The sequence below is a fragment of the Molothrus ater genome, chromosome 6, assembly GCF_012460135.2.
Source record: "Molothrus ater isolate BHLD 08-10-18 breed brown headed cowbird chromosome 6, BPBGC_Mater_1.1, whole genome shotgun sequence".
Lineage (NCBI taxonomy): Eukaryota > Metazoa > Chordata > Aves > Passeriformes > Icteridae > Molothrus > Molothrus ater.
The window spans coordinates 50,578,827-50,606,803 of record NC_050483.2 but is presented as its reverse complement, the minus strand read 5'-3'; the positions used below and the strand labels follow the sequence as shown (position 1 = coordinate 50,606,803).

The following is a 27,977-nucleotide window of genomic DNA, read 5'->3' as shown; positions in this document are numbered from 1 at the left end:
TGTGTGTGTGTGGGCAGGACAAAGCAGCGCCGCCGCTGCCGCCCGCCCCGCTCCGCTCCCACGCGCGGCGGGGCCGCGCCGCCCCCCCCGCCCCGCCCCGCGCCGCCGCCGCCCCCGCCGCGGGTGTCGGGGGGAGCCCCGGCCCTGCCCGGCCCTGCCCGGCCCCGCCGCGGGTGTCGGGGGGAGCCCCGGCCCTGCCCGGCCCTGCCCGGCCCCGCCGCGGGTGTCGGGGGGAGCCCCGGCCCTGCCCGGCCCTGCCCGGCCCCGCCGCGGGTGTCGGGGGAGCCCCGGCCCTGCCCGGCCCTGCCCGGGTCCCCGCCCGGCGCAGGTGGGGCGGGAGCGGCCCCGCACCGTGCGCGGCTCCGAGCGGCGGCTCCGGGCTCCGCCGAGCTCCTCGGCCGGTGCCGGTGCGAGGTGCCGGGGCTTGGCCGTGCCGCGTCCCCGAACCGTTCCCGGCTGGAGCGGGGCAGTGCCGGGGTTGGAGACCTCCCCTCTGCACAGTGGTGTCCTGTGCAGGCACAGAACCGGTGCTTTTGTGGGTAGAAGCAGGAGCAGAAATGGCATTTCCAGCTGACACTGGAGGGCAGCTGTGGTTCCTGCTCCCTCACCCTTCCCACTTGTCTCAAGGAGTGTCCCTGCGAGCTCTCTTGCCCTGCTCCCAGCCTCGTCCTTTCTCCACACTCACCACCCACCCCGGGAACCCTGCGCTGCCTCCAGCTCCTGTGCTTCTCCCACCCAAATCTCCTCCTCGCTCCACATCCCAGTGCCGTCCCTCACCCGCTGCCCTTCTCCTTCCAGGCACCTCCTGCCAGCTCCCTTGTGCAGCCCAGCCTGTAGGGTGGTGATATTGACAAGGTCCAGAGCCTGGAACTTCCCTTGTTCCTCTCCATGTCTCTTCACCTCTTGCCATGCATCACCCAGTAGAAAAAAGATTATGTTGAAATTGGTATCACTTGAATGTCCTCAAGGATCTGCCATGATACGGGACAAAATTATGGAGTTGTTTCTCAGGTCTTCCATACATAGGTCAGCATAACTTGTTTGCCATTTCTCAACAGTAAAGGCTCTTCACTCTGAGTCTGTGGATCATCTCCCACTGATCTCTCCCTGCTCTGCATTACCCAGTTTAGACACAAAAACCCCCAGACAACCATGTCATCCAAGAGCAGGCAGTGGCTTTCCAGGCAGCTGGCACATGTATGCACATGGTCTGTCTGGAATAGAAAAGGCTTCTGGTCCTCTCCTCCCTCCCCCTGTGTGTCTGTATCCCAATTAACACCACCCCCATCACTCCCTGAGACCCACCCACATCCATCCACGTGTGCTGTGAAGGGCAAGGGAGCTGTAGCCCCTGTCTTTGTGTGGGGGTGGCTTTGGGAAGGTGCAGCCAGTGTGGCTGGGAAAGGTGGGCTCTGGGCAGTGTGGCTGGGAGGGTGGGCTCTGGCAAGGTGGGCTCTGGCCAGTGCCTGTGGTGCCAAGTTGTGTGAGGGCTCAGGGGAATGTGCCCATGGTGCAGAGCAGACCGTGGGACTGCACAGGAGGCAACCAGCTGCGGCCCAGAACATGCAGGAGATGAAGAGCAAAGCAATAGGGGCCGTTTTCCACATAAATACTTTACATTTTTCTTTCAATTCTCTGAAAAGTTTATATACTCATGCCAATACAACACTTACTTTTACTGTAGTGGTAACATATGCCACCAGAATAAATGTTGCAAAAATCAAGCCCATAGATTTGATGCCCTACAGAGCTCTTTCACCACTGGCTTGTCAGGCTTTGCTGCTGTCCACTGCAGCTCCACACCAAATAAAATATACTACAATAACAACAACAAAAATATGACAGCAACAAACCCCATGGTAGTAATCACGTATACACCTTTTATTCAAGGCCATGCTTGTTTCTTGGTAGCTAATATATATATCTGCTATTTTCAATGATCATTAATATGTTAAAGAAATAATCAGAGACAGAGTTACTGAAGGGCTGGGGGAGGGAACCCCAGCACTCCTGTGCCTCACAAGCACAGCTCCCAGCTCGTGCTTTCCCTGTCCCACAGCAGGTCTGCTCCATCCTCCTCCCAAGCAACTCCACCAATGGAGCTAAGCTCACTTCAGATAGAGAGGGGCTCCTAAAGAAGCTGCTTCCCCTATATCTAAGAGGCCTCCTTGTTTGTTTGAAACCAAAACTTACAGTCCTTTCTTATTAGCAATTATCCTAAATCTCCTAGGATGCACAATATGTTGTTTGTTTAAAGGAACAATTGTGTCAGACCACAGATCTGATATGCAGTCTCCCCCAAGTGACAGTGGCTTGGAGAAACTCATTCACATAATTTGTGATGAGGTTGCTGAAGGTATTAAGCATATGAAGAAATAATGAGCAAAAATAAAACCTATTCTCTTATTACTATCATCTGACTAATCCTTTAGAGTGTGGGTCACTGACTAGCTCGTGGGACATATGGGAGACAGCATAAGGCAGGGAGGACACTTATTAAACTAGAGTTTCATGGTGATACTAGAATTTAAGACTTGATTAAAATAAAATACTCATATGTAATTTCACTGATAATCTGTTTTTTAAGAATATAATTTCCTTAAGATAGGATTACACAGGCATAAATCAAACAGGCAAATTTATGTAAATCATACTATGTTTGAAATATAAAACTACAATGTTTTGTTTTATAGAAGCAAAACTGTCTTCTGCAAAGTCTTTTATCTGTGCACCTTGGCTGCACAGCACAAAGGGGCACAAAGAGCTGAAATCACAGCCACCATGTGCCCCAGTACTGACACATCCAGCCCTGGCAGCTGCCCACAAGGGACTGCAAACCACTGGGTAAGGACAGGGGGGGCTTCTGCCACTCACCACTCTGTACCTGCACTGTCTCCTGAGCACAGCTATTCTCTGTCCCTGGGCAAGCTGCAACACCTCACTGGATATAAACTTGTGCAGCATCGACCCTTGCAAAGGGTTGGGAGGCTTAATTGCCCATGAGGTTGAGCAGTGATGCAGAAATGCAGTGAGGTTACTAGACTAGACAATTGTATTTGCTGTTTTATTTATTCTTACAGAAAGAAGCAAGAGAGGAATGACAGATACCAATCTTGCTGGCCACTAATGGCACAAAAATAGAACAGCATTAAAAATCTTTCTTGTATCAGAATCAATGAGGCTTCCTTATCAACATTCATTGGTTGGCCAGCAGATCACTGTGTTGACAGAAAGACATGACTGGACCATGTAATAATTGCTTTGCTGGGACAAATCTGACATTACATTACAATCAGAACTGTATGTCTTCCAAGAGACTTAAAGCTGCAATTTGTATTGACAGTTATATAATCTTTGTTCTCTTGGTAATTCACCTGCTCTTTGCCCAAGGGGAAATCCTGACTCTCCAGTGTGATCTTGCTGGATTCATTGTGAGTGACTCCATCACTCTTCCCTCTTCCCATTGCACCTCTCTCTGTCTGCAAATTCTCCTGCAGAGCCCAGCACAGACCTGCACAAGAGAAGTACTGTCCCTACAACTGCACCTTTCCCAGCTGAGACCTCCTGCATGGCAAACCCTGATGGATCTGCTGCCAGGCCCCTGGGTCCTGTTGCAATAACTGCCCCAGGGCCTGCTCTGTTTGTTGTTTCAGAGATTTCATGTTAGGAGGGGAGGAGGAGGAAGAGGATGCCCTCCTTATGCAGTCACACAGCCTGGGGCAACATCCTCTGTAAACATCCTCCTATCAGGAGCTCAAGGTCATCCAGCTGTTTTTCTCAGACACTCCATGCCATGTCCAGGCTGGTGCAGCAAGAGCCCTGTGGTCATTTTTTCCCACTGAATTTGTCCAGCTCAGAGCCTTCTCTTGAAACTCTGGCACTTTCCTGTGGACTTGTCCACAAAACAACCTCTTTTCCCTTGAAAAGGGAAAACAAATGTCCACAATAGCTTGTTTTACACATTTATTACTGGAAGGCTCTTCTTAAGCAAGGAGGATTTAGCCTTGTGAAAGTCTCCTTTGGGAAGAATTAATTACATCAATTCATTATATCATATCCAGTAATATATATATGCTTTTATTCCTAAAAGAATTGTTCCTCAGACAGTAACATGACTCAGAACTTTTGCCAAAGATGAAGTTGTACAATTTCATAGACGCTTCACTGAGAATGAAAGAACATGATTTCCAATTTCAGGTGCAAAGTGAGATTCAAAGATCCCCAAAATTCAGAGAGGTTCAGTCCTGGATGTTGGGTTTTCACCACCACCACATCCCTACGATCTTTGGCACCATTTGGCAAAGGTTCCACCTCAGGTTTGTGTGGCAGGCCAAAGGAGCCATGGTGAGGTCACTCACTGTCTGCACCTGGATTCCCTTAGCAATACTTCATCCAGTTCTGGGATGAAGAAAAGATGAGAAGAGAGTGGAACAAAGAATCAAGTATCAGAAGAGTACAGCAGGTGCTAAAGGGAATAGGAAAATGGAGACTACAGAAAAATGAAGGAACTAATAAGTTTGGAATTTTGATTTTTACAAGAAAAGGAGAGAAAAGGAAATTACATGAAAAGGAAAAACACGAAGAAATCATGAAGGGAAAGAAGTAATATAGGAAAGGGCAGAGAATAAGTAGGAAAAATTGACTGTTGATATACTTTAATTCTATTTTATTACACTTCCTCCAGTGAAGATGGGAGTCCAACTTTGCTTTCAGGGAGATGGTCAGTGCCTCCTCTTGGAAAGGGAGGAGCTCACTGGCACTTTTATTTTTCCTGTTATGCCTTCTGAGAGCAGGGTTTGCAATCACTGGGGAGGCTGGAGCAGGAAGCTGCAGACTTCCAGGCAGCAGGGAGGAGCTCTGCCTTGCAGGCAGACCCTGGGGACCTGTTCCAGGCCAAAGGTGACTTTCCCTCTCACCCAGAGCCAGAGGGAAGGGAGTTGGCACAGGGGTGGTGCTGTGCTCCCCAAGCCAGAGGCACTGGGGCTCTCCAGGCTGCTAAGGCTGCCTGTGGCCACGTTCTCTGCTGAGCAGGAGCTGCACATACGGGAAATGCCACAGGGCTTTTCACTGGGGCTGAGCCTCCTGTCAGCTCACTCTGCAACTGTTCGAGCTGTAGACAGAGACTCTCAGACAGAGCTCAGCTTCTGCTCTTTTTAGGTGCTGTAAAGAGGCCAAAACACTTGAACCTCTGGTGCAATAACTTTCCCTGTGGTTATACACTGATGTCATAAATTTGATGTTATAATGCCAATGAAAGCTGATGAAAAGGAGAAGCAGGGCAGGGAGGAAGGAACCCTAAAATGATGACATTTATCTCAATGAGAAACTGAATCCAGAAAGAACAGCCAGGCAATTGATTTTGTAGAGAGGAGCTCTCTTCAGGCTCGTGCAGACTGTTTCCCCTTCAGCACATCTCCGCAGTGCAAGGGCAAATCAAGGCAACAGCAAATTACAATAATCTAACGTGGCTGCAGAACTCACCCAGGCTTTTTATTTTCTTTCTAACCATAATGGCTGAACAGCCTGAAGGAGATTTCTTTATCCTACTACTTGGAATTTGGAGCAACTGTAGCTCGTGTAGCACTGACAGTATTCACAGAGCAGATGAATTTGCTTCCCTCTGGCTACATGCTTATTCGAGGTAATTCCAAAGGGCAGATTTAAAAAATGTTCACCTCTTACAAGCTCATGATAAAAACCTATTCAGTTGCATAGAGACCCAGAAAACAGGTCACCATTCCTATTGTTCTGAGCTCAGCACCTCAGACTAGACCCAAAAAGGCAGCCTTTAAGGACAGGTTTGTCCACTACAAACAAACAGAAATGTCTGAATTCCTTTAGTGTAGTCTATAGTCAGCCAGAAGATGGTAGAATCAAATCTCTGTGAAGCTGGTGGGGAAGAACCCCTTGAGTCTAAAACATGAAGCTTTCCTAACGAGACAGACAAAATGTGAGGTCCAAAGGAGTGCCTACAGTGTTAGGTGACACTGACAGGCCCTTTTGAAAGGAGGCCCCTTCTTCGACATTTGGCAGGAAAGGGGGGGATCCACAGTGCTGTGACCCATCCTGACTGACACAGGTCTCTGAAGTGGCTTTAGAACATTAGCCCATTGCTATTGCTGCTGACTCAAACAAGTTCTGTTGGACTCAGAGCTAGATGGGAGCTTTGGCTGCACTGCCATTCATACCTCCATGCAAATTATCACTTGGTCATCTGTCATTATTTAATGAATTCAGGGGGCAAAGTAGTTCCATTAAGAAAAATGAAATTGCCACAGAAGTTCATGACTAAGGAGAACCATAAATCTCTCCCAGCAAGAGCATGAACCGCTAATGTCCTCACTCAGCCAGCAGCCTCCATCCACAAGCAGACATCTGGGAGTGGCTCTGTCCTTGTTTCCCAGGAGCTGGCTCCTCATCTCCCATCCTCTGCATGAGGAGGTGCCCTGGCTTGGGGCAGCTCTTGTGCAGGGCAGGCTGCTGCAGCTGGGGCTGCATGGCAGTGACCAGACTGCCCTGGCACAGCTGTGAATCCCGGCCAGCAATGGGAGAAGAGGATTTCAGTTCAGGCTTCCCATAAGTCTGTTCTTTCCACAAGTAATTAAAGTGACATTTTCCTTGCCATCTGTAGGATTTTTTGAGGATGCAATTGAGTGATCTGTCAACAGCCCTGTTTCCAGTAGAAAACAGAGCAAAAGACTGCCTGCTTCCCTGAGCAGAACCAGAAGAAATTAAAAATGCCAACTCTTGCAAAAATGGGACTGTTTTGCCTTTGCAAGCTCTTGCACATGAATAATTCTGAAGGAAAAAAATATCCTCTAATATTAAATCTTCTGAAGAATAAAAATCATCCAAACATTTCACATAGGAAATCTGACCTTGAATTAACTAACCCCATATTAATTACAATAGTAAAAAATCCATTTTAACAAAATTTATTTGCTCCACAAGGAATTTTTAAAAAGAATTTGAAATGGTAGGATTTTTTAATTCACCAGCATTACAAAAATGATTTTCTTTTACATTTATCCCCTTCTTTGCTTTTTTTTTTAAACTTCTTTTTAATATAGTAACTGGTTTTTGTAGAGTTTGTCTGTTGGAAATTAGTAGTACCTCTCAGGTTTCACCAACCTGTCCAAACTGAGCACTATCAGAAACATTTATGTAATAATCATCTTCAAGGAAATAATTAAAATATTACATATTGGATTAAGTTGAAAAAGGCCATAGTTTTGATATCATACAAATATGCATCATTTGTGAGTAAAATAAATATATGAAGACAGACAGAAGAGGCAAACAAAATAATGAAAATCTCTACTTGGAATTGGGCAATGATCCTAAAAACCAGATTGAGTCTATGTTTATTTTATAAGTGTGTAAAAGAGGAAGAAGGAAGTATTTTGAAAGCATTTGTATTGTTTTCTGAATAACTTAAGACTGAAGAGAATAGATAGTACCAATTTTAGTAGCTAACCACTTTGAATACTCTAACAGAGAAGCATTACTCAAATACAGGCTCATCAGTCTGGACAAATATGACAGTCATAGTGTTGGAGTGAGTATAGGATCCCAAAATCCCTTTCCTGAATGCCACAGAACAGAGAAAAAAAATCCCTACCCTAAAAATATTTCAAAATCTATGTACATGATGCAAATTAGAAGCTGCCCACAGAGAGACAATCGAGAAACAACAGGACAGTGCTGGTCCCCTCAGTGTCCCCACTCAGGGAGGTGGCAGGGCAGGGAGAAGGGGCTGAAAGCAGATGCACTCACTGATATCCAAAGCACGAGTCACAGAAGAAGTGTGAACAGAGATACAATAAGGAACCAGGAACACAGCCCCAAAACTAGCAGAGAGGTAGTCAGGCCACTGGCTTTATGAGCAGGTAAGGGCAGCAACCTGTGCCAGTCATGGATGCAGTCCTGGGAGCTGAACAGCAATGCTAGAATGAAGGGAAGAAAAGCAAGAAATGGGAACTGAAACCAAAGGAAGTTGAAGAGGAATATCTGAATGCTTGGTAGACAATAGCAATACACGAAGACATGAAAAGATGAGTCTTTTCTTCAAGAAACACTGCACTTCCTGCACTCAGGATGAGGGGAGGGAACAGACAGAAGCAGAAGCCCAGGAGTGTCTTCAGCCATGGACTCCAGACCAGCCTTATGCTCTGTGGCAAGGCAGGAAAAGACAGCTGCTGCAGACAGTGTGTCAGGTAAAGAATTCAGGTGGTTTTGAGAGAATAAAATACACAAAGCTCTTTCTTTATTTTATTTTGTTCTCTTTTTCTTGTAAAGTGAAAAAGAAGACACTCCTGAGAAAACAAATAAATGCAAGAACAAAGGAACAAGGATGGAAGAGAGGAGAGCTGAAGATTAGCTACAACAATGGCAAAATTGTGTAGAGTTTCCTGGATAAAGAAAGGAGAATAACAGTCATCAAACGGATATTTGGCTTAAGACATTACCCACCATTTGCCAATTCAGCTAATACATTTATCAGGTTTTCATAGAGGAACAAAGACACATTTAACAGCAAAAGTTAGAAACAGAGGAGCAGCAGAGGCACAGATGGGATGGGATTGTTGAAAAGCCCTTTGATCAGTAACCCTAGGGATGAACTTGCAGTATTCCTCATCTATTTCTTCTAAAGGATAACAGTTTAAAATGAAGAAAGGGATCACAAATGCTTTACTATATCCCAAGAGTAGCACCATGTGAGAAGGATAAAAGGGAATGAGCCAAGCCAATTTGCAACTACTGTTTTCTCTGCTGCATGTAATGACAAGTCACCTACAGTTCCAAAAGCAGAAAACCTGAAAGCACCCCATTTGCAAAAGCAAATTAAAAAAAAAAATCACCAGAAGGCATTGTGGATAACCAAGCATCCAGACACAATGAAAACCTGTCACTTGTGTGTTATGGACTCTTATGACTGAGTTAACCTTAGAAAGGGTAAGGGTATTGTGCCTTAGCTTCACACACTTCAAGAAGAGGAGATTAACATCAATATTAAAAAAAGTTGTTCCAGTGCTCCTTTGGCCATTTATTTTTCACATTGCACAGCTAGATCAGAAACTGAGGAAACAGGTTTTTTGTTTGCCTTAGTTGTTGTGTCCCAGCTGGGTTCTGCTTATGGCCACAATAACTCTTGTGCTGCTGCACGGGATCAGAGTAACCAGCTGGGATCAAGACCTCTGCCTTCAGTGACAGTGCCAGGTAACATCAGGGCAAAGTGACCCTGAAACCATGGCCTTCAAAGGTCTTGCCTGAGGACAAGTTCCTAACACAGAAATTGTCAGGAGCTCTTGCCACGAGCATAAATCTGAGCAGTGGAACAACATTCCACCAGCTGAGCACCCAGAAATGGGAGATGTGTACTGGGAGGCAGGACCAAGGCAGTTTGTAAGTGAGAGCATGTGGGGTATCCTTCCTGCTGCAAAGCTGGAGTTTCACTCTCCAGGTATAGATTGTCACCATGTCCCCAGGGTCATGGGCACACATAAAATTATGTACCCCAAAATCTAGATTTTACTGCCAAATATTTTCAAATGCATCTCTAATTGAGAAATCACAAATGTATGTTGTTAACTAAAAGCCTGTCTCTTTATCAGTGCTTAAACAAAGACACCTTACTAAACAAGAAGAATGCATTGAGAAGTCACTTTAATACATGTTTATTGGTGTCCTGCACTTTCAGTGTAGGAGGTTGGAGATGTAATAAAAAAGTTTCAAAATTTATTGGTTCAATTTCATTTAAATCACTCTAAACAACCAGTGCTTTAGAGTTCAGAGAATTAACATTTACTGTCCGTTACAAGCAAAATTTTAATATTACTTTTTTCGAGTCCACTTAGAACTCTTCTTTTAAAATTCTTCAGATACATTCCTCATAGTAAACAATACATTTCAATCTGTGTCACAATCAACATTGATAAGGCCTTCTTAACCATTTTATACCACCTCCACTGTTACTTCATTGCAAAACACAATCTTATTTCATACTATAAATACCCATCCATGCACAAAACACAGGGGCCAGAAGTTACACATTAATATTTCATGTAGGCTTCCAAGTCTTCCTTTACCCTCTGCAGGTTTATGGTACACTTAAAAAGATATCTTTAGACTTGGTCTACTTGGTCTTAAAATACAAATATACAGTATCCATAAGCATAAAAAAGTAAAGCTAGATGGCCTTACCATTTGTTATGAACTGCTAAAATCTTATACATGTACAATATAGCATCATGCTGATTAATATACATATTAGTTAAATATATGAGCCAATAGTGGGGATGTGGCCGAGCTTTATTGGTTTGTTTTCAAAAAGAAATTTTTCATATACAAGTAAAAAGATTTTTAATTTAAACTCATATGGACTACCTGAACCACACAGACATCTGTAAGCCCTGCTGAAAAATTCAGGTCAAACTGGGACAAAGCCTGCTGATTCATTGGAAAAGGAACACAACTCCTCATTGGTGACACCCACAGTGTGCTGTTACCAAGAGAATGCAAATTTACCAGCATTCACATTTTCAGGTCTAGAACACTAATTTTTGCATCTTAAATTGCAGTTTATACTTTATGTATCTATTCATCAGCCTCCAGCAGAAACAGTTCAGTACCTTGACATTGTCATAGATTTTTCTATATAAGTAGATATATAGTACAAAGTGTAGATAGTGAAACGAATAAGCACATATATACAGTCTTTGAAAGGCATTTTTGTGACCAGTTTAGCAGTGTTTATAGAAAACATTTAAGATAGTCACATTCTGCTGATACCACTGTATTGCAAACTGTCAAGCCACATTTCTTATATTAAACTTGTACTGCATTGTATATTGTACAACAGAGAACGATCAATCTTAAGGTGTGACACAATGAAAAAAAAAAATACTAGACTGAGTAAGGTAACCAGCACAGGGCTTAATTTTCCTGAGGTTTGTAAGAATTTTTTTAACAAAAATCACAGTGACCAGGCTAAACTGCAAACATACTGTTAAGTTTTAAATATACAGTTTATACATAAGTTCTGTGCATGGTCGACTCAACTGTGTATGTTCATGCTGCTGTTTCCTTTAAATGACTCGCCACTGCATAATACTTGTGTCCTTTCCTCCTGTGGAGATGAGGTGGGTGTCTTCACAGAGAAAATCTACATTAGTTACATGACTACTATGTCCACCGTACACATGGCTTGGAGCCTAGAAAACACCATATTAGTGAGAATAAAAGCATCTCATTAGAACATTCATGCAACAATCAAACCAAGGCATCACGTCATTCTCTTGAAGTATTTTAGTATTAAATTAACTTTTAAATTTTATTGTTGTCTCAATCAACTTTAAATAAATCCCTTCGATATATAAACACTCCCATTCTTCCTGTTCTAATGCGTTTTGGGGATGGGTTTTTTTTTGTTCAAAGGAAAACAACAATTAATGCATTTGTGCAAACTACAAGAATAAATTTTTGGGAAATACCTTACCCTAAACTGTGAGCATGGATAGGAGAAGAGATGTACTTTGCCAAAGTCATCTCCTGTTGATAGCAGTTTTCTCCCGTGGGATCGACAGACAGCGTTGATATCTGTGCCATCTGAACCTTCAGGCCACACACCTGAAACACAGAGGGACTAATTAAAGGCTTTTATAGAGGAAATAAAAGTGACAGCCTAAGTTTCTGTTAAAATATTAATAAAGGATTACTTGTTTAAGGAAAAGAAAAACATATAAAAATAACTGCATCTGAGTCAGAATGTGTACTTCCATACCACCTAAAGTCCAAATCCTAAGAGGTAATCAAACATATAAAAAACCACTTTATTCCCTCTAGTCAGCAAAGTGCTTTGTACTCTGAGAAGATACATTCTACTGAATTACAGTCACGTGTCTGAGCCTGAAAGAATTTTCATATGGTTATGTGGAAAAGTAACAGTTACTGCTTTTATTTTCCCTTCTCCTTATGTATGAGTTAACACACTTTTTTCATATTACATGGGTATGTTTTTTAAACTAGAATATGATCCAAAAGTAATCTCTTCATATTACTAAAGTCTAAAGTCTATGAAAAAAGACATTCTGTAGTTTAAATTATTATTTATTAATTAATAGATCTCTTGAAAAGGAACTGAACCTACTATAAGGTTTTTGAATGCTTTTGTTCTACTGTAAGTGCTTCTCTTCCTTCCCCACAGACTGTACTCTTTGCTGTTCATGCATGAAGTAGTGTCCTAAAATCAAACTGTAAGGTCAACAGTGCAGAGACCAAATCTGTACCACATCTTCAAAGCCTTTGAATACTTGCCTGTAATAAATTGCAATTTTACTAAAATCCACCCAGTTATTGAAATTTCAGGATTTTGTATGCAGTACTGCAGGCTTTTTCTGGTTATGATTTTCTACTTTAGATTTGATCTAATCCCTACTCAACATAAAGGGCAGCAAGCTTTCAGAGACCACTGTCATCTTCAGTTATACTGCCTGTTCTGCCATCATGACTTGGCAAAACCCCTGCCCTGTCTTGGCTCTGTGACTTTCAGTGCCTGTCCCTGTGTCACCTGCCCTCTGCAGTGTGTCCCTGTGTCACCTGTCCCCTGCAGTGTGTCCTGTGTCACCTGTCCCCTGCAGTGTGTCCCTGTGTCACCTGCCCTCTGCAGTGTGTCCCTGTGTCACCTGTCCCCTGCAGTGTGTCCTGTGTCACCTGTCCCCTGCAGTGTGTCCCTGTGTCACCTGTCCCCTGCAGTGCGACTTGTGTGTCACCTGTCCCCTGAAGTGTGCCCTCTGTCACCTGTCCTGTGCAGTGTGTCCTGTGTCACCTGTCCCCTGCAGTGTGTCCTGTGTCACCTGTCCCCTGTAGTGTGTCCCTGTGTCACCTGTCCCCTGCAGCATGTCCCTGTGTCACCTGTTCTCTGCAGTGTGCCCCTGTGTCACCTGTCCTCTGCAGTGTGTCCTGTGCCACCTGCCCTCTGCAGTGTGTCCTGTGTCACCTGTCCCCTGCAGTGTGTCCTGTGTCACCTGCCCTCTGCAGTGTGTCCTGTGTCACCTGTCCCCTGCAGTGTGTCCCTGCAGCCCTGCCCACTCGAGGGCACGCTCCTCCTCTGCTGCTGCAGCTCAGGGTGAGAGAGTTCCTACTCCCCTAAGAACTCCCAAAGCACAGTCCAGTTCCTCCTTCTTTGGGACACTTCAAAACCCCACAGTGGGCTCTTGCCATGCACTGTGGGAACAGCTATCCTTCAGTCACTGGGATTCTTCCCAAATACAGCCTTTGTATCACTGCACAGCAATTCACTACCAGGTCATTCCATGTCTTCATAAGGAATTACAAATTGCTGTAAATCAAATGCAAGGTCTGATTTGTAGACTGCTCTTAATTTCCCTGATATGTGTGGAAACACCACATTGCTAGATCAGGGATAGTAAAAGAGGCCCAAATAAATGGAAGCTGCAAAGAAAAATAATAATTGCTATTCCTGGAATTATGAATATGCAGAAAAAAGAGAAACAGAAATTTTTCCAATATCTGCTTTGACAAGAAGGAGGCTATATGAATATCAAATGCTAGCTGAAAAGAGGCAGGAGTCTTCCCAAGAGGTCACTATGACAAGCTGAATATTTAATATATATATCCCTGAATATAATATAATATATATATATATATATATATATATATATATATCCCTGAAGGATAAATAACCCCTGAAGGAAATGGTTAAAGAAACAAGACTGCAATTTTGAAATGGGGAAAGGATAATAGCAGGATTTTTCTTTGAATCTCTTGGTTCTTTCAAAATTTACCCCAGTGCCTCATTCAGGTTTTATGAATATGCAAAGTGAATCCCCCTTGCTGAAAAAGTAGTCCTTATTTTTTCCCATCCTCTGCAGGCCTGTAAAAGAGACCATTTCATTTCTATCATTTGAAGACTGATGCCATGCTATTTTTTCCTCCTCTTCTCTAAAATTCATTCATTACATCTCTTCTCCCAGAACAATATTTAGATGGATAATTAATTATTCTTGCTAGTCAGCACATTATCTCTTGGTCCAATGTGAAAAACCCAGAAGCAGCCATTCTATCTGAAGCCAATACTGATAAATGGATGATTGCTTCACATTTTGCATGGCAACCTTTTCATTACACATCTCACTAATGTATCTGCCCTTCCTACAACAGCATAATGCTGTTGACTCATGTTCAGTTTGTATGCAAAAGTAATCTGATCTTTCTGTGCAGATCTTGTCTCAGCTGTTCTGCATTTGTACAACTGGGTTCTGCCATTCTAGTGGGGAGCCTCCTCTTTGACTCTATTGAATTCCTTCCTTTTTTCATACCACTCCTCTGTTTCTCATGATAACTTGCTAATCCTGCAGCTTTACACCACCTACAAACTTTACATGCTGATTTATGATGCATGCTGTTAATGAAGATATTCAAACATAGTAATCCATTTCCAATGTTCTAGTCAGTTTTGAACCCAACCAGTCTGAGTTCTGCTTTGCTTGCAATGTTGTCAGGCTTTGTACAGTATCTTAGATTTCTTCTGTTTCTGTCCTTCACCTCAAATACAATTTTTTTCAAAACTGGGCATGTGCTATGAACTGATACCTTACTTGTGTATCCAGCAGCACACGGCTCTTGAAAGAGCTTCTAGATCAGTAAGTGTTTTCAAGTCTTTGCTCCTTCACATTTATGTGTTTGTATCACTAAAACATCCCCCCTCAAGCACACTTCTTTACATGCTATTGACTTTCAGTTAAATCATCTCTAAACACTAGCAGGCTGACTAATCTGTTCCCATGCTCAAAGACAGGTGTTCAAGAGACCAGAGTTCCCTTTTCCCCCTGCATTGGTTATGCTGAGCTGTGGGTGCTATGCATAGTTTGGGATTTTTATGTTCTACCAGAGAGAGAAAATATCCCTGCCTTCAGTCAGCCACAGCTACTGAAAAATTAATATACTAGAAGCCACACATCCTGGATGCTGTGATTGCTGCTTCTGTGTCCATTGCTGCTTCTGTGTGCTGCTTCTGAGGCCAGCCCAGCAAGCATGTGAAGACTGTTCCAACTGGCTGCTCTGAGGCCCTAAAGTACTGATTGACTTAGAATAAAAATGGACTGGTTTCCAGCTCATAATCTATGTGCTTCTTCAATTTGTTATTCTAGCCACTCACTTTGCACTTTAGCCTCTCCATATGGGCTCTGAAGGCATATATATGATTGTGCAGATATTGCTTTCATTCTCCAGTTGTTCAGTACTTTGCCTGTTCTCTGTGAGGTGTTGAAAATAAGTACTAATAGTCTCAAACTGACACTAACCAGTTGTTTTTACAGATACAACAAGGCTCATCACACTCAAATACTTTGAAAATACCTGACTTATTTCAACTTTCTAAACTACTCCTTCCCTACTGAAAGCAGCAGGCACTAACTGGGTTTGTCATTAAACTGTAGTAAGTCTGTTATTAAAGAAATATTTTTAAAAGCATTGGGCTTTGTAACACTCCAGCTTTAGCAGTGTCATGTCTCCTCCCCCCTCAGCAGATTATTTTGTCCCATGCTGTGGCTCAAGAAGCTGATCTGCTGCAAGAGGGAGATTCCCTCTCAAGTGTGACATGCCTCTCTCCTCTTTCAATGCATCAAAAGTAGCCCCAGACTCTAATAGGACTGTATTTTGCAGGAATCTGAACTAAAAAGTAAGGAACCCTCACAAAAAGTATTTAGTATCTCAGAGTATCTGAACCTGTGATGCTAAATGCAAGGACTTCGTAGCTTTGTAACTATGTGTAGGGTGTACTCAAACCCCAGAAATATTTTAATAGTTCCATAAGAGCCTCTATCCCTTAAATGAAACATACATCATGTCAACATGCAGCCAATCTTGCAGGATTTCCTGCTTTTACAAAATCTGTGTGCTGTGATATCCAAGTGCTATCCAAGCACTGCTTGTCAGCTAAATGACAGAAAACTTGAAGGTGTTTTCCCAGCATACTGCTACTGCCACAGCATCTTCAGGCCCTTGAAAATTGAAACCATGCCCTTTCTGTCTGCCTTCAAACACATCACTGCAATCTATTCTACTTGAAACATATTGCACAAGGGTGCAAATATTCCTTGTTTACCACTTATACTAAACCAGACTTTGAACTTCTACCATGGCTTCCTATTTCCTCTTGAGGACTCAAGAATTTGAAGCTTCTTGTACTCATTTTTTGTAACCATCTGTCCAGTCCTGCACATATTGTAGAATGAGTACAAAGCTTCAGACTACATTGGGGAAAGTGGATTATTCAAAATTAGCAAAAGAGAAGTCCCATGGAAACAAACCACTGGATTTTGTTATGTTTTTCTTTTTGAATTTCTTTCACTCAATTTAATTGCTACAGACTCTATCACAATACATGATAAGTTCTTAATGAAGGAGACTATCATTCATTTTGTGCTTGCACAATAACCAGAGCAAATGAAACCAGTTTTGGTAAGGGGAATCGACCCAGTAACTGCCTAAATACATGACAATTTCACAGAACTGGTACTTTAAATTAAACATTATGAGAAGCTGCTCCACTGTGACAGAAAGAGCAGTATGTGATTTTTTCCTTATCTCCCACTTATGTTGTAATATGATATTTGTACTTGAAGCTAGCAAGAATATTAAATCAGAGTCTTTCTGGATTGAAATAAGGAGACAGATTGTAATAAAAATGGCATAACAGAAGTTCTGTATTTTTCCCTGAATTATGAATAGTCATGTTTCATAAGCAAAAGTTGGCATTCCAAGTGTTTGCTAATAAGAAGAATGGTAAGAACTTATAAGAGGAAATATACTTACCAAAAACATGGAATCCTAAAGTACAGGTGTAAGTGGCCCATTCTATATCCCTAGTTGTTTCAACGCTCACAACTTGTTTACAAGCAGAGGGGATCCCTAGAAAAGAAAAAAACCCACATAACAACATATTTAATTCTCAAATTGTATAGATTTCTGATTACACCAGATGAATTAAAACATATGGTTGATCTTGGCAGTTATATGGTCTCATTTAAATTTTAAATCTGTGTTAGACTGCATGAACTTTGCACAAAAGGACTAAATATAATTCTTACTCACAGTATAAGATTTCATAGTCTCCTGAATTAGACACGAGATATTGTGAATTAACAGACCAATCCAGATGAGTAATGAAGCTGGAATGACCCTACAAAGAGAAAATGCATTGTATCAACTGCACTAACAGTGTGCCACAATGTGACAGTATTAATACAGTGCTACAAAATACACTTTGGGTGTTGATACTGAACCAGGAAAAAAAGGTTACTTACTGAACACTTGCCAATTCTAGTGTACTTTCTTCCATTTTCACTTACACCATATATATAAATACAGTTGTCATGGGAACCTATTGCCAAGAAGTTTCCATCTATAAACAGAAAAGTGAAACTGCAATTATTCTGTAAGAAAGAACTTCGGCTAATTTTGAAAAGTTTGTTTGAAAAGTCACAGACAAGAGGAACTGTTCTTAAAGGCCTTGATACTGAAAAATGAATAAATGAAATTTTATTTTTAATTTTCCAGTTGCATATTAATGTATTTATCAAGACTAAAAACCAGCAATTTAATACTAACAAATATTACTGTTAAAAACACATGACATTTTTGGAAGCAGCTACAGTTCATTTAGGGCTAACCTGATTGCAATAACCAGCAGAGTTAAGTCTTTTTTTTCCCCTTCTTCACAGTGAAACCATATTGAACATGTTGGGGAGGGAGGGAAAACAAAACCAGAGCTTCAGATACCACCCATAAAGTTCTGCCAATGTTACATGGCACAGTTATTTTCAACTTCAGTGTGGCAAGCAGGGACTTATTATAAAACAAGCCAATCCCTAATTTAATAAAAAATAAAAAATTCAATGCCTTTTTTTTCCCAGTAAATAAATGCTCTCAAACCTGGTGAGTAACGCATTACAGACAGCTGTTCGTTTCCATCTGTGTGTACAGTGACCAAGTCTTTTGTTTCTGTGTCAAACACAAACCACCTGTTGTAAACACAGAAATAGGCCAATAAATCATTCCAAAAGGAATTTAAATCTACTGTAATCTTGACCAACTTTTCTTCTGTCAAAATAGCATAAGTTTTATACCAAGAAGAGAAAAACAGCAAATGCTACTCAGTTTGGTCTATTTTTACTTTAACAAAAGGATAACTTCTTTCACATGTTTTTTATCTGTAAAAATGCATGGGCATGGACCCCAATATTAGCCTTCAGATTTCAGTGTGTTTTAGTATGTCATGCATAAGAATAAAATAAGCACTGCTTGTGATGTCTCCTCCTTTAAAGACCTTCCTCTATGCTATGCTGATGTTTAAATTGATGGCTGCATTAAATCCTAGAGCAAGGGAAAACACAAACAGGCATCAGGACCATTCTCTTCTGATAGAAGAAAGAGATGAATTAATTTATTTTAAAGTGAATTAATTCATTATTTTTTCAGTAGTTTAGTTTAATTGATTAATTTTAATGAGCCAAAAATTAGTTTGTGAAAACATGTAGAAAGGACAAAGACAAAATCTGCATTTCAATACTTGCATCAGATTACTAAAGATAAAGAGAATATTCCTCTCAAAGTTTCTCCTTCTGTTTTACTTTATTTAGTAAAGTACATTCAGTAAAAAAAGTAAGTCCTTTATTTAGGGTTGATATAAAATCTGAAATAAGCTTGCCTCATAACCTACAAGCTTCCTGTATGTTCTCAGTGAACTGGAACTGTTTTCAGTACTAACAGCCAAGCCTGCCCTCAAGTGACACTAAAGGAGAGGGAGAAGTTAGGCAAAGGCAGTCCCTCCTGTGAGAGACAGCCACAGATAAACCCAGCAGCTGCCACTGATGTCACCAAGGGCTCAACCTGCTGCCTAAAATACTCTCCTGCACCTCAGTTTCCTCTGCCTTGTTTATCCCTCACACTCTGCAAGCAGAACAAGTCTCTTAATGTGCATTTTTACACTATGTCTAGCACAGTGGAACATTTGCCAATTTTTTTAAAACCTCTCTGGTTGTCACTGCATTAGAGATCATGAACCACTCATTGCATTTTCCAACACACAGAATTTTTCTATGGGATTTCCTCCATGCAGCCCTAAAGGCCTTGGAGGAAATCTCCCTCCACTACATCAAACTCCCCCTTTAGCCTCTCCTTTTTCCCAGTGGACACAAAGATTTAACATTTAGGTCACTGGTATGGTGAAAGTACTTCCCATGCCAGGTCTCACAGCTCATCTAGATTTTCTGCCCTCTCTAAATGTCCTCCCACTGATCTACACTGTCTCTCTCCCAGGGCAGAAACCATCTCTTTGCTCCTGCAACACTCAGCAAACACAGGGTGCTGGCCCAAGCCTAGGGTTTCTAAGGCAATACAAATAAATTTCACTGTGGAATTCAATAGAAATCAATAGTGAATGAAGATGTGTGATTGCATACATCTACATGAGCTTGGATGTGAGCTGGAAAAATCAGATTTTTTTGGTGCCCAAGGTGTAGCTCTGCACCTCTTACCTTCCAGTTAGTGTCCCTACTGCAACAACAGATGCTGAAGGATGAAAACCTGAAGACTGTGCTGGATCCTGAAATGTTTCAGAAAGAAGCATGATTTTTTACCAGTCCATGCTATCAAGTTATAACAAAAATACAATTCAATTATTTGCCTCTGGAACACAGTAAAACTATCTTGTTGATTTTTAGGGGTCATATTTTCTCTTTCAATATAAACTTGAGACGTAAAAAAGCATTTTTAACTAATTGAAATATTATCTAATTAACTTATCTTCCCTCTATACAAGGCCACTCTTTTCTTTTCCTTACTCTATAAAAATAATTTGGCAAGTGATTTCATGACAAGAACATTGGCAATGGCAGCTTCTCAACAAATCCCAAAGAAATAAGAGATAAAAATAACTTCTTAAACTAGAGCTGACCTTAGAATTAAGCTTCAAAGCTGCAGTTTACCTGCAGTCTGAAGGACAAGCAAGTCCCTTACTCAACAAAGGTATGTGGCACTCTGCAGGAGGGGTAAAGCCTAACTCCTACACACCAACACCTTTTTTCCAGCACCTGCTAAGCTGCAGCTCAGTGGGAGATTAAGGGCATAAACTGGGTTTCTTATTTGGATGTGCAATTTTAAAACATTTTACCTTGTAAAACTCTAGTGTTTTTCTTGCAATTTAAACATATGCCTAAAAAAATAAGCATTTTCTTTCTAATACCTGTCCAGTTACAAAGATGAGATCCAGAACTTTTCAGGTTATAGCAGAAAATACCAATATAGCTTTTTTTTTTCCTTATACCATTAAAACATAATTTTAAAATGCAAGCAAAAAACCCAGCCCGGTGATCCATCTCATGGAAATGGCTTGTGTCCTTAATTTTCTGTATTTTAAAACAGTATCACATTGTAGCTCTTTCAGTAAAGCTGCTGACATTTTTAGTAATTGGTCATTACAAGCCCTAGAGGGTAGGTGGAAAGGATATTCTCATTAATTATAAGCAAGTGACAAATTTAAAAGAATTACTAACTCTAAAGAAAATTTCAGAGAATTGTTGAGATCCAGGATTTCTATGCACAGTTTCTAAAACACTACAGCATTACAGAAAGGAAAATTTCCTAATGTTTTCAAAGTATAATTTCATAGCAAATGCAAAGATATTTTATTGAATAAGCCAGAGGTTCAAACAGTGCATTTAATCTAACTTGTACTCAGGATAGCTGCATTAAAAAGCTTTTACACTGATTTCTATAACAAAAATAGGTTAACATGAAATGATTTTTTTCTCACAAGTTAATATTTTAAGGTTTATATTTTAATTTTAAACAATAATCTTAAGAAAAAATGAAATAACTAGAGAATTTCTGTAACAGAGAGCTGCATTTAATAAATGTATACCTCTATAATCTTGTTCCAGATAGGATGGTGAGTGGTTGCATCCCAGAGTGTAATGTGTTTGTCATGTCCACATGTGAAGAACTGAGGCTTAGAGGAATGGACTGCAAGTCCCCAAAGCTCATCGGTGTGGCCCTATGCAAGCAGAGATGGTTTTAAACAAGAAGGTCAGGCCATGAAAACTAACATGTTTAAACAGTATTAAAATGACCAAAATATATATTAAAACATTCAAAAAAAGTTAGCTCTACATAGATACATATTTATAATTATTCTTACTGCTGAAAGTACTGTAATAATAAATCAGAAGCATATTTATGAAAATTAACTTTAAACAGGATATTTACTGCTCTTACACACTTAGAAGTGTTCCTGTAAGGAAACCCAGCTTACCTGGGTAATAGGGAAAAAGTCTCCTGACAGGGTGCCCTGTAGGACAAAGTTTCTGGTGGTTCCTATTAATACAACGTCCCCTTTTCCCTCTGCTACTGTTCTTATTGGACCAAACTGCTCTGGAATCTGTGGTCAGAACAGACAAAAGGACAGGAAAGTCAGACAATTTGTTAGGTATTGCCATTTTTAAAGTGGTAAATGTGTTTTAATAAATATTGCACAGCAAAGAAATGAAACAAATTAATACATGTGCCTGTCTTGCAAAATTTTATAACAACTTGCAGCTCAGTAACTTCTATAACACTGCAAGACAAGACATTCTTATCTACAGAATACTCAGCTAAATCAAGTATTTCAAGAAACACAAAAGGCTCCTTCATGCTGTGTTAATTCAATAGTATTTAATTGCAGCTGTGATATCAGAATAAGCATTTCTACTCTGAACATTTTCTGGCAATGAATGTTTCTTTAATTGCAGCCTAGGTTCTGAAAGAGCCAGTGCAAATCTCTAAAATAAAGTTCAAGGGAAGATGTAAAATAACAAGGAATACCAGAATATGAACAAATAAGAGAAAAAAGAAGGACAACACAGTTAGAAACAGCACAACAAGCATGTCCCTTGTACTGTGTTAAAAATTGAATTACAAAAAGAGACATATCAATTGCATATATATTTGCAACATTAAATATTATTAATATTATAAAGTTAATTATATAGTATTATTATTTAATTATTATTTAATATTGTGTAGTAGAGTTGAAGCCCTTCCTCAGACTTTTCTGCTGATTCTTCTCTTACATTCAGTATGTAAACAAAGTAGTTCTGTCCAAACAAATTCTGCTTTAGTATTTTAAGTTCCTACATAGCAGCTGGAGTAATTTTCAAATTTTGTTTAAATTACATTTTAAAAACAACAACATCAACCAAGAAATAAATGAAATACCTTAAGTATTAAAACCCTAAAAAGATCCTGACATCATTCTGGGAAAGAGGAATGTATAAAACTACTTCAATACTGTAATACTCTGAAGTTAAACATTACCTCACATTATTAAATGCAAAGAAAGGAAGAAATGATATGGAAGATACACAAGATTTGTTTTCCAACTACCACAGACCTTAGAAAGGAAATATTATGTTAATGAATAGGCAGTCACAGGAATGACCTGAGGACTGAAAACTTGAGGTGTCGTGTGCAGGGCCAGGAGTTGGACTCCATGATCCTGATGGGTCCCTTCCAACTCAGCATATGAAAATACTGTATTTTACCACTGATTTGCTCTCCCATAGAACACAGATCCATAAGAAAAAAAAATTAAAAATATGTTCAGAGGACAATAGACTTTTAAGTAGCAGAGTAATTTCAAGATAGGCAATATCACCTCAGTTTTGTGAATTTTTTGGTAGTTTCCATTCCAAGATATCAGCTTTCGGTCCTTTCCTCCCCCTGATACCAAAGTGCCATCTCGCAGCATACACAGGGCAAAGATTCCACCCTCGTGTGCTCCTTGAACTGCATGGCTTATTCTGTTGGTACCTGAATAGAAGGGAAAAAGGCATTATTAATGAAATACTCAGCTTAATAGCTCCTTTCCTCCCATTTTTTTTCTCCATTCCTCTACTGTTTCTCAAGGATTGCATTTAAACAATAACAGTGGGCATGGGGTGCTGGACCAAAACACACAGACCCACAGAAGAGGATGAATTAGTACATTTTATGATATATTCTCCCCAGCTCAAAAATGAAAATATACATACTCAGTCTAGGTCAAGAACAAAACAAAATAGGTTCATTTAAACCTTTCAAGGGCATTTAAGCAAAATAATTTGACATCACATCTGACCACACACCTTATCAGCAAAAACCCATAAGCCAGTAACTTTTATCCTCCAGATATAAGATATTCTACAGCCTCCAGGTCCTGAACTTGTACCAAAATCTGAGTAAGCTAGAGGTCCTTGTATATCTAGCAGAATGTGCCGATCACTCTCCACTCTCTGTACTTATTTACTGATGAACTTGGCTTGTTCAAGAAGCTTAGACTCAACACTGTCAAAACCAACTACATTAGATTAATTGGGTGAATTGTTACTATTATGAAGTACAAATAAATGATTACTGGTGATTCTATTACTGAAATGTGCACCTTGCATCAAAGCTTGGCTAACTTGATGTTTAGCACAAGTGAGGGGCTGATGGAAGTTAGGAAAAACCAATTGCCTTTCCTTCATCCATGTCCATGGATATAATGTGTCAGGCACAACTGACTTCTATTAAGAGAAGGTTTTGCTAAGGGTACTCTGACCTGGTGGAAGCAGCCCTCTCTTGCACATAGAGCTCTGAATCAAAAGTAGTGAAGGCAGAGCAAGTACACTGTACTGAGACAGAAAAACAAGAAAAATATTTTTGTCCAACTCTAAAGAGCTGGCAGAAGTTGAGATCATGAGCACACAGAGAATTCCCTTTTATTTCTGGGAGAAAGGGCAGAGGAGGCTGCTTGCAGTCAAGGCAAAAATTGGTCTACCAGCATGATGGCAAACTGGCCCCTGAGCAGTGCACTGTCCCTGCCTCCCTTGTCTGCTGGCAGTCCAAAATAAGAATAAAGAACAAGGACATGGGACAGTGCAATTTCTAAAGTCAGTTTAGAAGGAAAAGTGTTGAAGTGCCTTGCTATAAATTACCATAGGAAAAAGGAAAGGGAAATAAATGAGAAGCCAAGTTACAAACACCATATCCACCCCTGTCCCCAGCAGTGTACTGGCCAAAGAGATAATTAGCTGACAGTCCTTGGTTTAAAAAGAAAAAACAAAACAACTCAGTAAGGCTCAACTGTATAACTGATCCACTGTAGTGTTTTCAGGATCTTATCCCTTTGAGTAGTATCTTGGGAGAAAGCACTGAGTAAATAGGAAAAAGCTGTCATCCATATCCCTCCTTCCTTTGCTAACAAGGCCTCCTTTAAGGGATCCTCCTTATCCCTATGCATGGCATCTCAGGCACTAAGCACACATTTAGGATATTGCTGCTGTTTGCCCTCTGGCAGGCATTGCCTTCTGCTGCCTCAAAAAAGGTCTCTTCTTACTAGAAAATGCCTTTTAAGAAGTTCTTCCTATCCATTTGTTCTTCTGGAATAAAGCTGAGGAATACAATTAGATCTGAATACATTTTAGCTTGACTTCCTAGGAAAACAAATACTGCTATTTGTTGTCTTTTTAAAAGCATGTGTCAATAGGCATAATTTCTGCAAACAGTAGAGAGGGACAGGATAGGAGACTGGAGATCACCAATTACATTAACAATGTTTCTTTCTGTACAGTGATTAAAGAAAGAATTTTTCTTGGCATCTCTTACATCAGCAGGAGCCCCACATGCTGGCATAGCTCTGTGATTCAGTATTTGACCATGGGAAACACATTTGACAGAATTTTGTGCTCTAGCAGTTAGGTACAGATATTCTTCAGCTTCTTGTAGAAAAGAATCCAGGCACAATCTGCTGGATTGTAGGAAAGAGCTCAAGATAAAATTTATTCTTCTTGAAATGAAGCTCTACATTCAAGTCTACACGCACAGTCTAATATTTAGATGGAAGTGAATAGTGAAATTTTATCTTACCTTTCCCCCAAACCAAAATGTTTCCACTTGAGTCTCCTGTAATAGTATCACCATTTTCAGAAAAGGTCACACACAGGACAAACTTTGGCTTCTCTTGTTTCTGCATGGTTATGAAAAATATACATTCACAGCAATGCACAACCCATGGATTTTAACTTTATGCATTTGATTAATTTAGTTTAGTCTTATACAGCTCTATTATCACTTAAACATCTACAAGAGTTAAACACATTCCTACAGTCTAAACAGAATAATCTGTGCAAGGGCAGAAGATGCATCCCCTGAGGTTTGTGGCCCAATCCTGCACCCTTTAATTGCAAGCTGGGGACAGAGTGAGTGAGAAGGCCTGACAACATGTAACACATGACCAGGACTGCTCTGAGATAAATCCAATTCCCCAACTACTGCAGAATGCCAAAGACCTGGAGTATTTAGAAGTGGCCATAGTTTCAAACAAGCTTTATTATTATAATTCTTAACTCCAAAGTCTTTAGGAGAAAAAATAAAATATTACTAGAGAGTTTGGCCATAGTGTAAGAATGAAAGAATCATCTCTTGAAAGAAGCCCAAGTTTCAGTAATGAAACTCTGCATTTAAGACATTGACAGCAACAAAAAAATTAAATGTGTAAGGGAACAAAAACATGACTGGTAACTTCTAAGGACATTATATATTCCTTGTTGGCAACCTGTGTGTATGATCCCTTTCTCCCCCAAACTAAGAGCTGTTCTATGCAAGGACCACAACCCTTTTCCAGCTCTAACCATCATCAAGACCAACAGAAACAGAAGAGGGAGAAAAATCCATTTAAAATGCATGAAAAATAAAATGTGACAAAATTTACATGCATTCTCTCAGCATCTCCTCCTGATTTCACACAAAGTATATGAACTGACATTGTAAATATTTGTTCTGGCTATCCTTGGGAGCCACGAGGAGCCTCCACAAGCAGTAAACTAGCACTCACTGGAGTTATCTGCAGTCACTGCAAACATCCCTCAGTTGTGCATACAAGTGCTGTACAGCTTAGTCTATATTCTACAACAAAACCAAATCAAACCTTGAAATGAAAATTATATTTACCAAATAGCGGCCAGCTCAATCTGTATTTGAATGACATATGTGCATGTGTCTGAGCAGAACAGAGGAAAAGGGAAGAAAATTCATACAGATGTATTTTTATGGGGTCTTTCCTCTTATAAAATAAAAATCTCCTCCATCACACATTCTCTCTCTTTTTTTTTAATCATAGAGAGTTTTAAGGTAATTTTATTTTCCACAGGTTGTGAGTGGGAGAGTGGGGGTATGTAGCAAAAAGAATATAGGAAAAAGAATATAAGGGAAAATGGGCAATTGCATTTCAAAATTTCAGTGTGGAAGTTTTACCCATGGAAAAGTTCTCTGTGCCATACTATGGATGCCACCTGAGCTTCTGCAACATTTTGAGTTTAATAATAATCACTTCTTTTGATTTACTCAAACCTTATTAAACCTTATTTCTGTATGACTGTATCATTACTATAAACATCAAATTAGAGAAACATTTTATTTTACCTCAAATAATCCTTGCTTTTTAATAAGGGAATTTCCTTCTAGTGTCCAAAAATAAAGGTGTGATTTTCCACAGGTAACTATTATATTTGTATCAGTAGGGTGAAAATCTGCAGCAAATACAGCCTCATTAGAGCACTTGGAAGGAAAAAGAAAAACATTGTATCAAAATCTAAAATGCAAAGGAAGGAAAACAATATTACATGGTTCTCTAGTTAGGTAAACTGATACTTCTGATATAAGAATAATTCTGAGCTATTCATTTACTTACATAGACTGGATTACTTTGTAGCCAAAACATGTTATGTCTTTATAAGTTAGTATCAAAATGTATCCCTAAAAATCATGTCAGATAATGAGCACTTCTACACAAAAGATTAGTTTTGGATCTTTTTCCTGCACATGCTCCTATCATTGCTGCCTAAAATTTTCTAATCAATTCTAGAATGACAACAAACAACAAAATTTTATAAAAACCTACACTATTGGGATAATCTTAATGGAGAGAAAATATTCCCTTTCTTCATGTTCCTTGCCTTTTATACAGTGAAAGTGTTAAAAATGCACAAAAAGTTAAATACAGAAAGATATTTTATTACAAGAAACTAGATCTACATACAAGCAAGTAGTACAAAATATCTTATTGCAACACCTTGACATCTGCCAGCTTTTCTTCTTTCTGCCAGTCCCACACTGAAAGCACATGGTCATTGGAGTCATCCACAGAGCACAGGCTGCTTCCTCCATTCTGAGGCAAAACATGGGAAATATTAATGCATCATCCAAACAACAAGAGGAACATGTAAATACACATTCAAAATAATGAAATACTAATGTGTAAGTGAAGATATTTACACATATTTACTCTCTAACTGTTATACTTGTAGTTAGATCTCCATAAAATATAATAATTTACAGGGTCACGCTAAAAAGGGACCTAGAAGAGAAACTCTTGCAAACTGCAGAGAAGTGTCAGGAATGTGGTAGATATCTCTTTACAAATATTCAGTAGTGGAAATTCCAAAGGCAAACTACACATCATTATCTATTTTATTAAGAAAGCTTTTCCTGATAACTGTACTGGATTTCTTTCTTTGCAATTTAAACCAATTATTTATTCTCAGATGTCTGTTAATACAGGAAACATTTTTATCCTTCATACTGGTATAATGGACCAAAATCAGAAAACATAGTAAGGAATTAGAAAACAACTTATTCTTGACAGGTGTCTTCTTATAGTTATGACATTTATCACTCTTTCTAATCTCAATTACCCTAATTCATTCATTCATTCTTTCTTCATTCTTCAGGCCCAAAACAAGTGTCAGACACAGCTACAAAAACTGTGTCTTAGCAGCCCATGAGGTGGGGCAGAGGCAGGATTAAGGAACCTGAAGAGAGGGCATCTAAAGTGAGAGAGCTGCTGCTACTCAGTGGGAAGTGATGCTCAGAACAGGCCAAGCTGTGACCAAAATCAC

The 27,977-nt window shown here is 40.1% G+C and overlaps 1 protein-coding gene across 6 annotated transcripts in view; it reads right to left on the bottom strand.

Annotated features, from left to right (window-relative positions):
- Window positions 1-9,661: 9,661 nt before the first annotated feature.
- Window positions 9,662-27,977, bottom strand: part of EML1 (EMAP like 1) — a 122,056-nt gene continuing 103,740 nt past the window's right edge. For all 6 annotated transcript variants that reach the window (XM_036383455.2, XM_036383453.2, XM_036383454.2 and 3 more), the window contains 13 exons: window positions 27,152-27,247; window positions 26,503-26,637; window positions 24,949-25,048; window positions 22,718-22,872; window positions 21,335-21,460; window positions 20,945-21,076; window positions 19,560-19,627; window positions 17,956-18,044; window positions 17,328-17,425; window positions 17,116-17,203; window positions 16,837-16,932; window positions 11,498-11,628; window positions 9,662-11,213 (listed from right to left, as the gene is read on the bottom strand). In XM_036383455.2, the coding sequence (XP_036239348.1) occupies window positions 11,088-11,213; window positions 11,498-11,628; window positions 16,837-16,932; window positions 17,116-17,203; window positions 17,328-17,425; window positions 17,956-18,044; window positions 19,560-19,627; window positions 20,945-21,076; window positions 21,335-21,460; window positions 22,718-22,872; window positions 24,949-25,048; window positions 26,503-26,637; window positions 27,152-27,247 (1,440 nt within the window). In that variant the 3' untranslated portion in view covers window positions 9,662-11,087. The remainder of the gene's footprint in view (window positions 11,214-11,497; window positions 11,629-16,836; window positions 16,933-17,115; window positions 17,204-17,327; window positions 17,426-17,955; window positions 18,045-19,559; window positions 19,628-20,944; window positions 21,077-21,334; window positions 21,461-22,717; window positions 22,873-24,948; window positions 25,049-26,502; window positions 26,638-27,151; window positions 27,248-27,977) is intronic.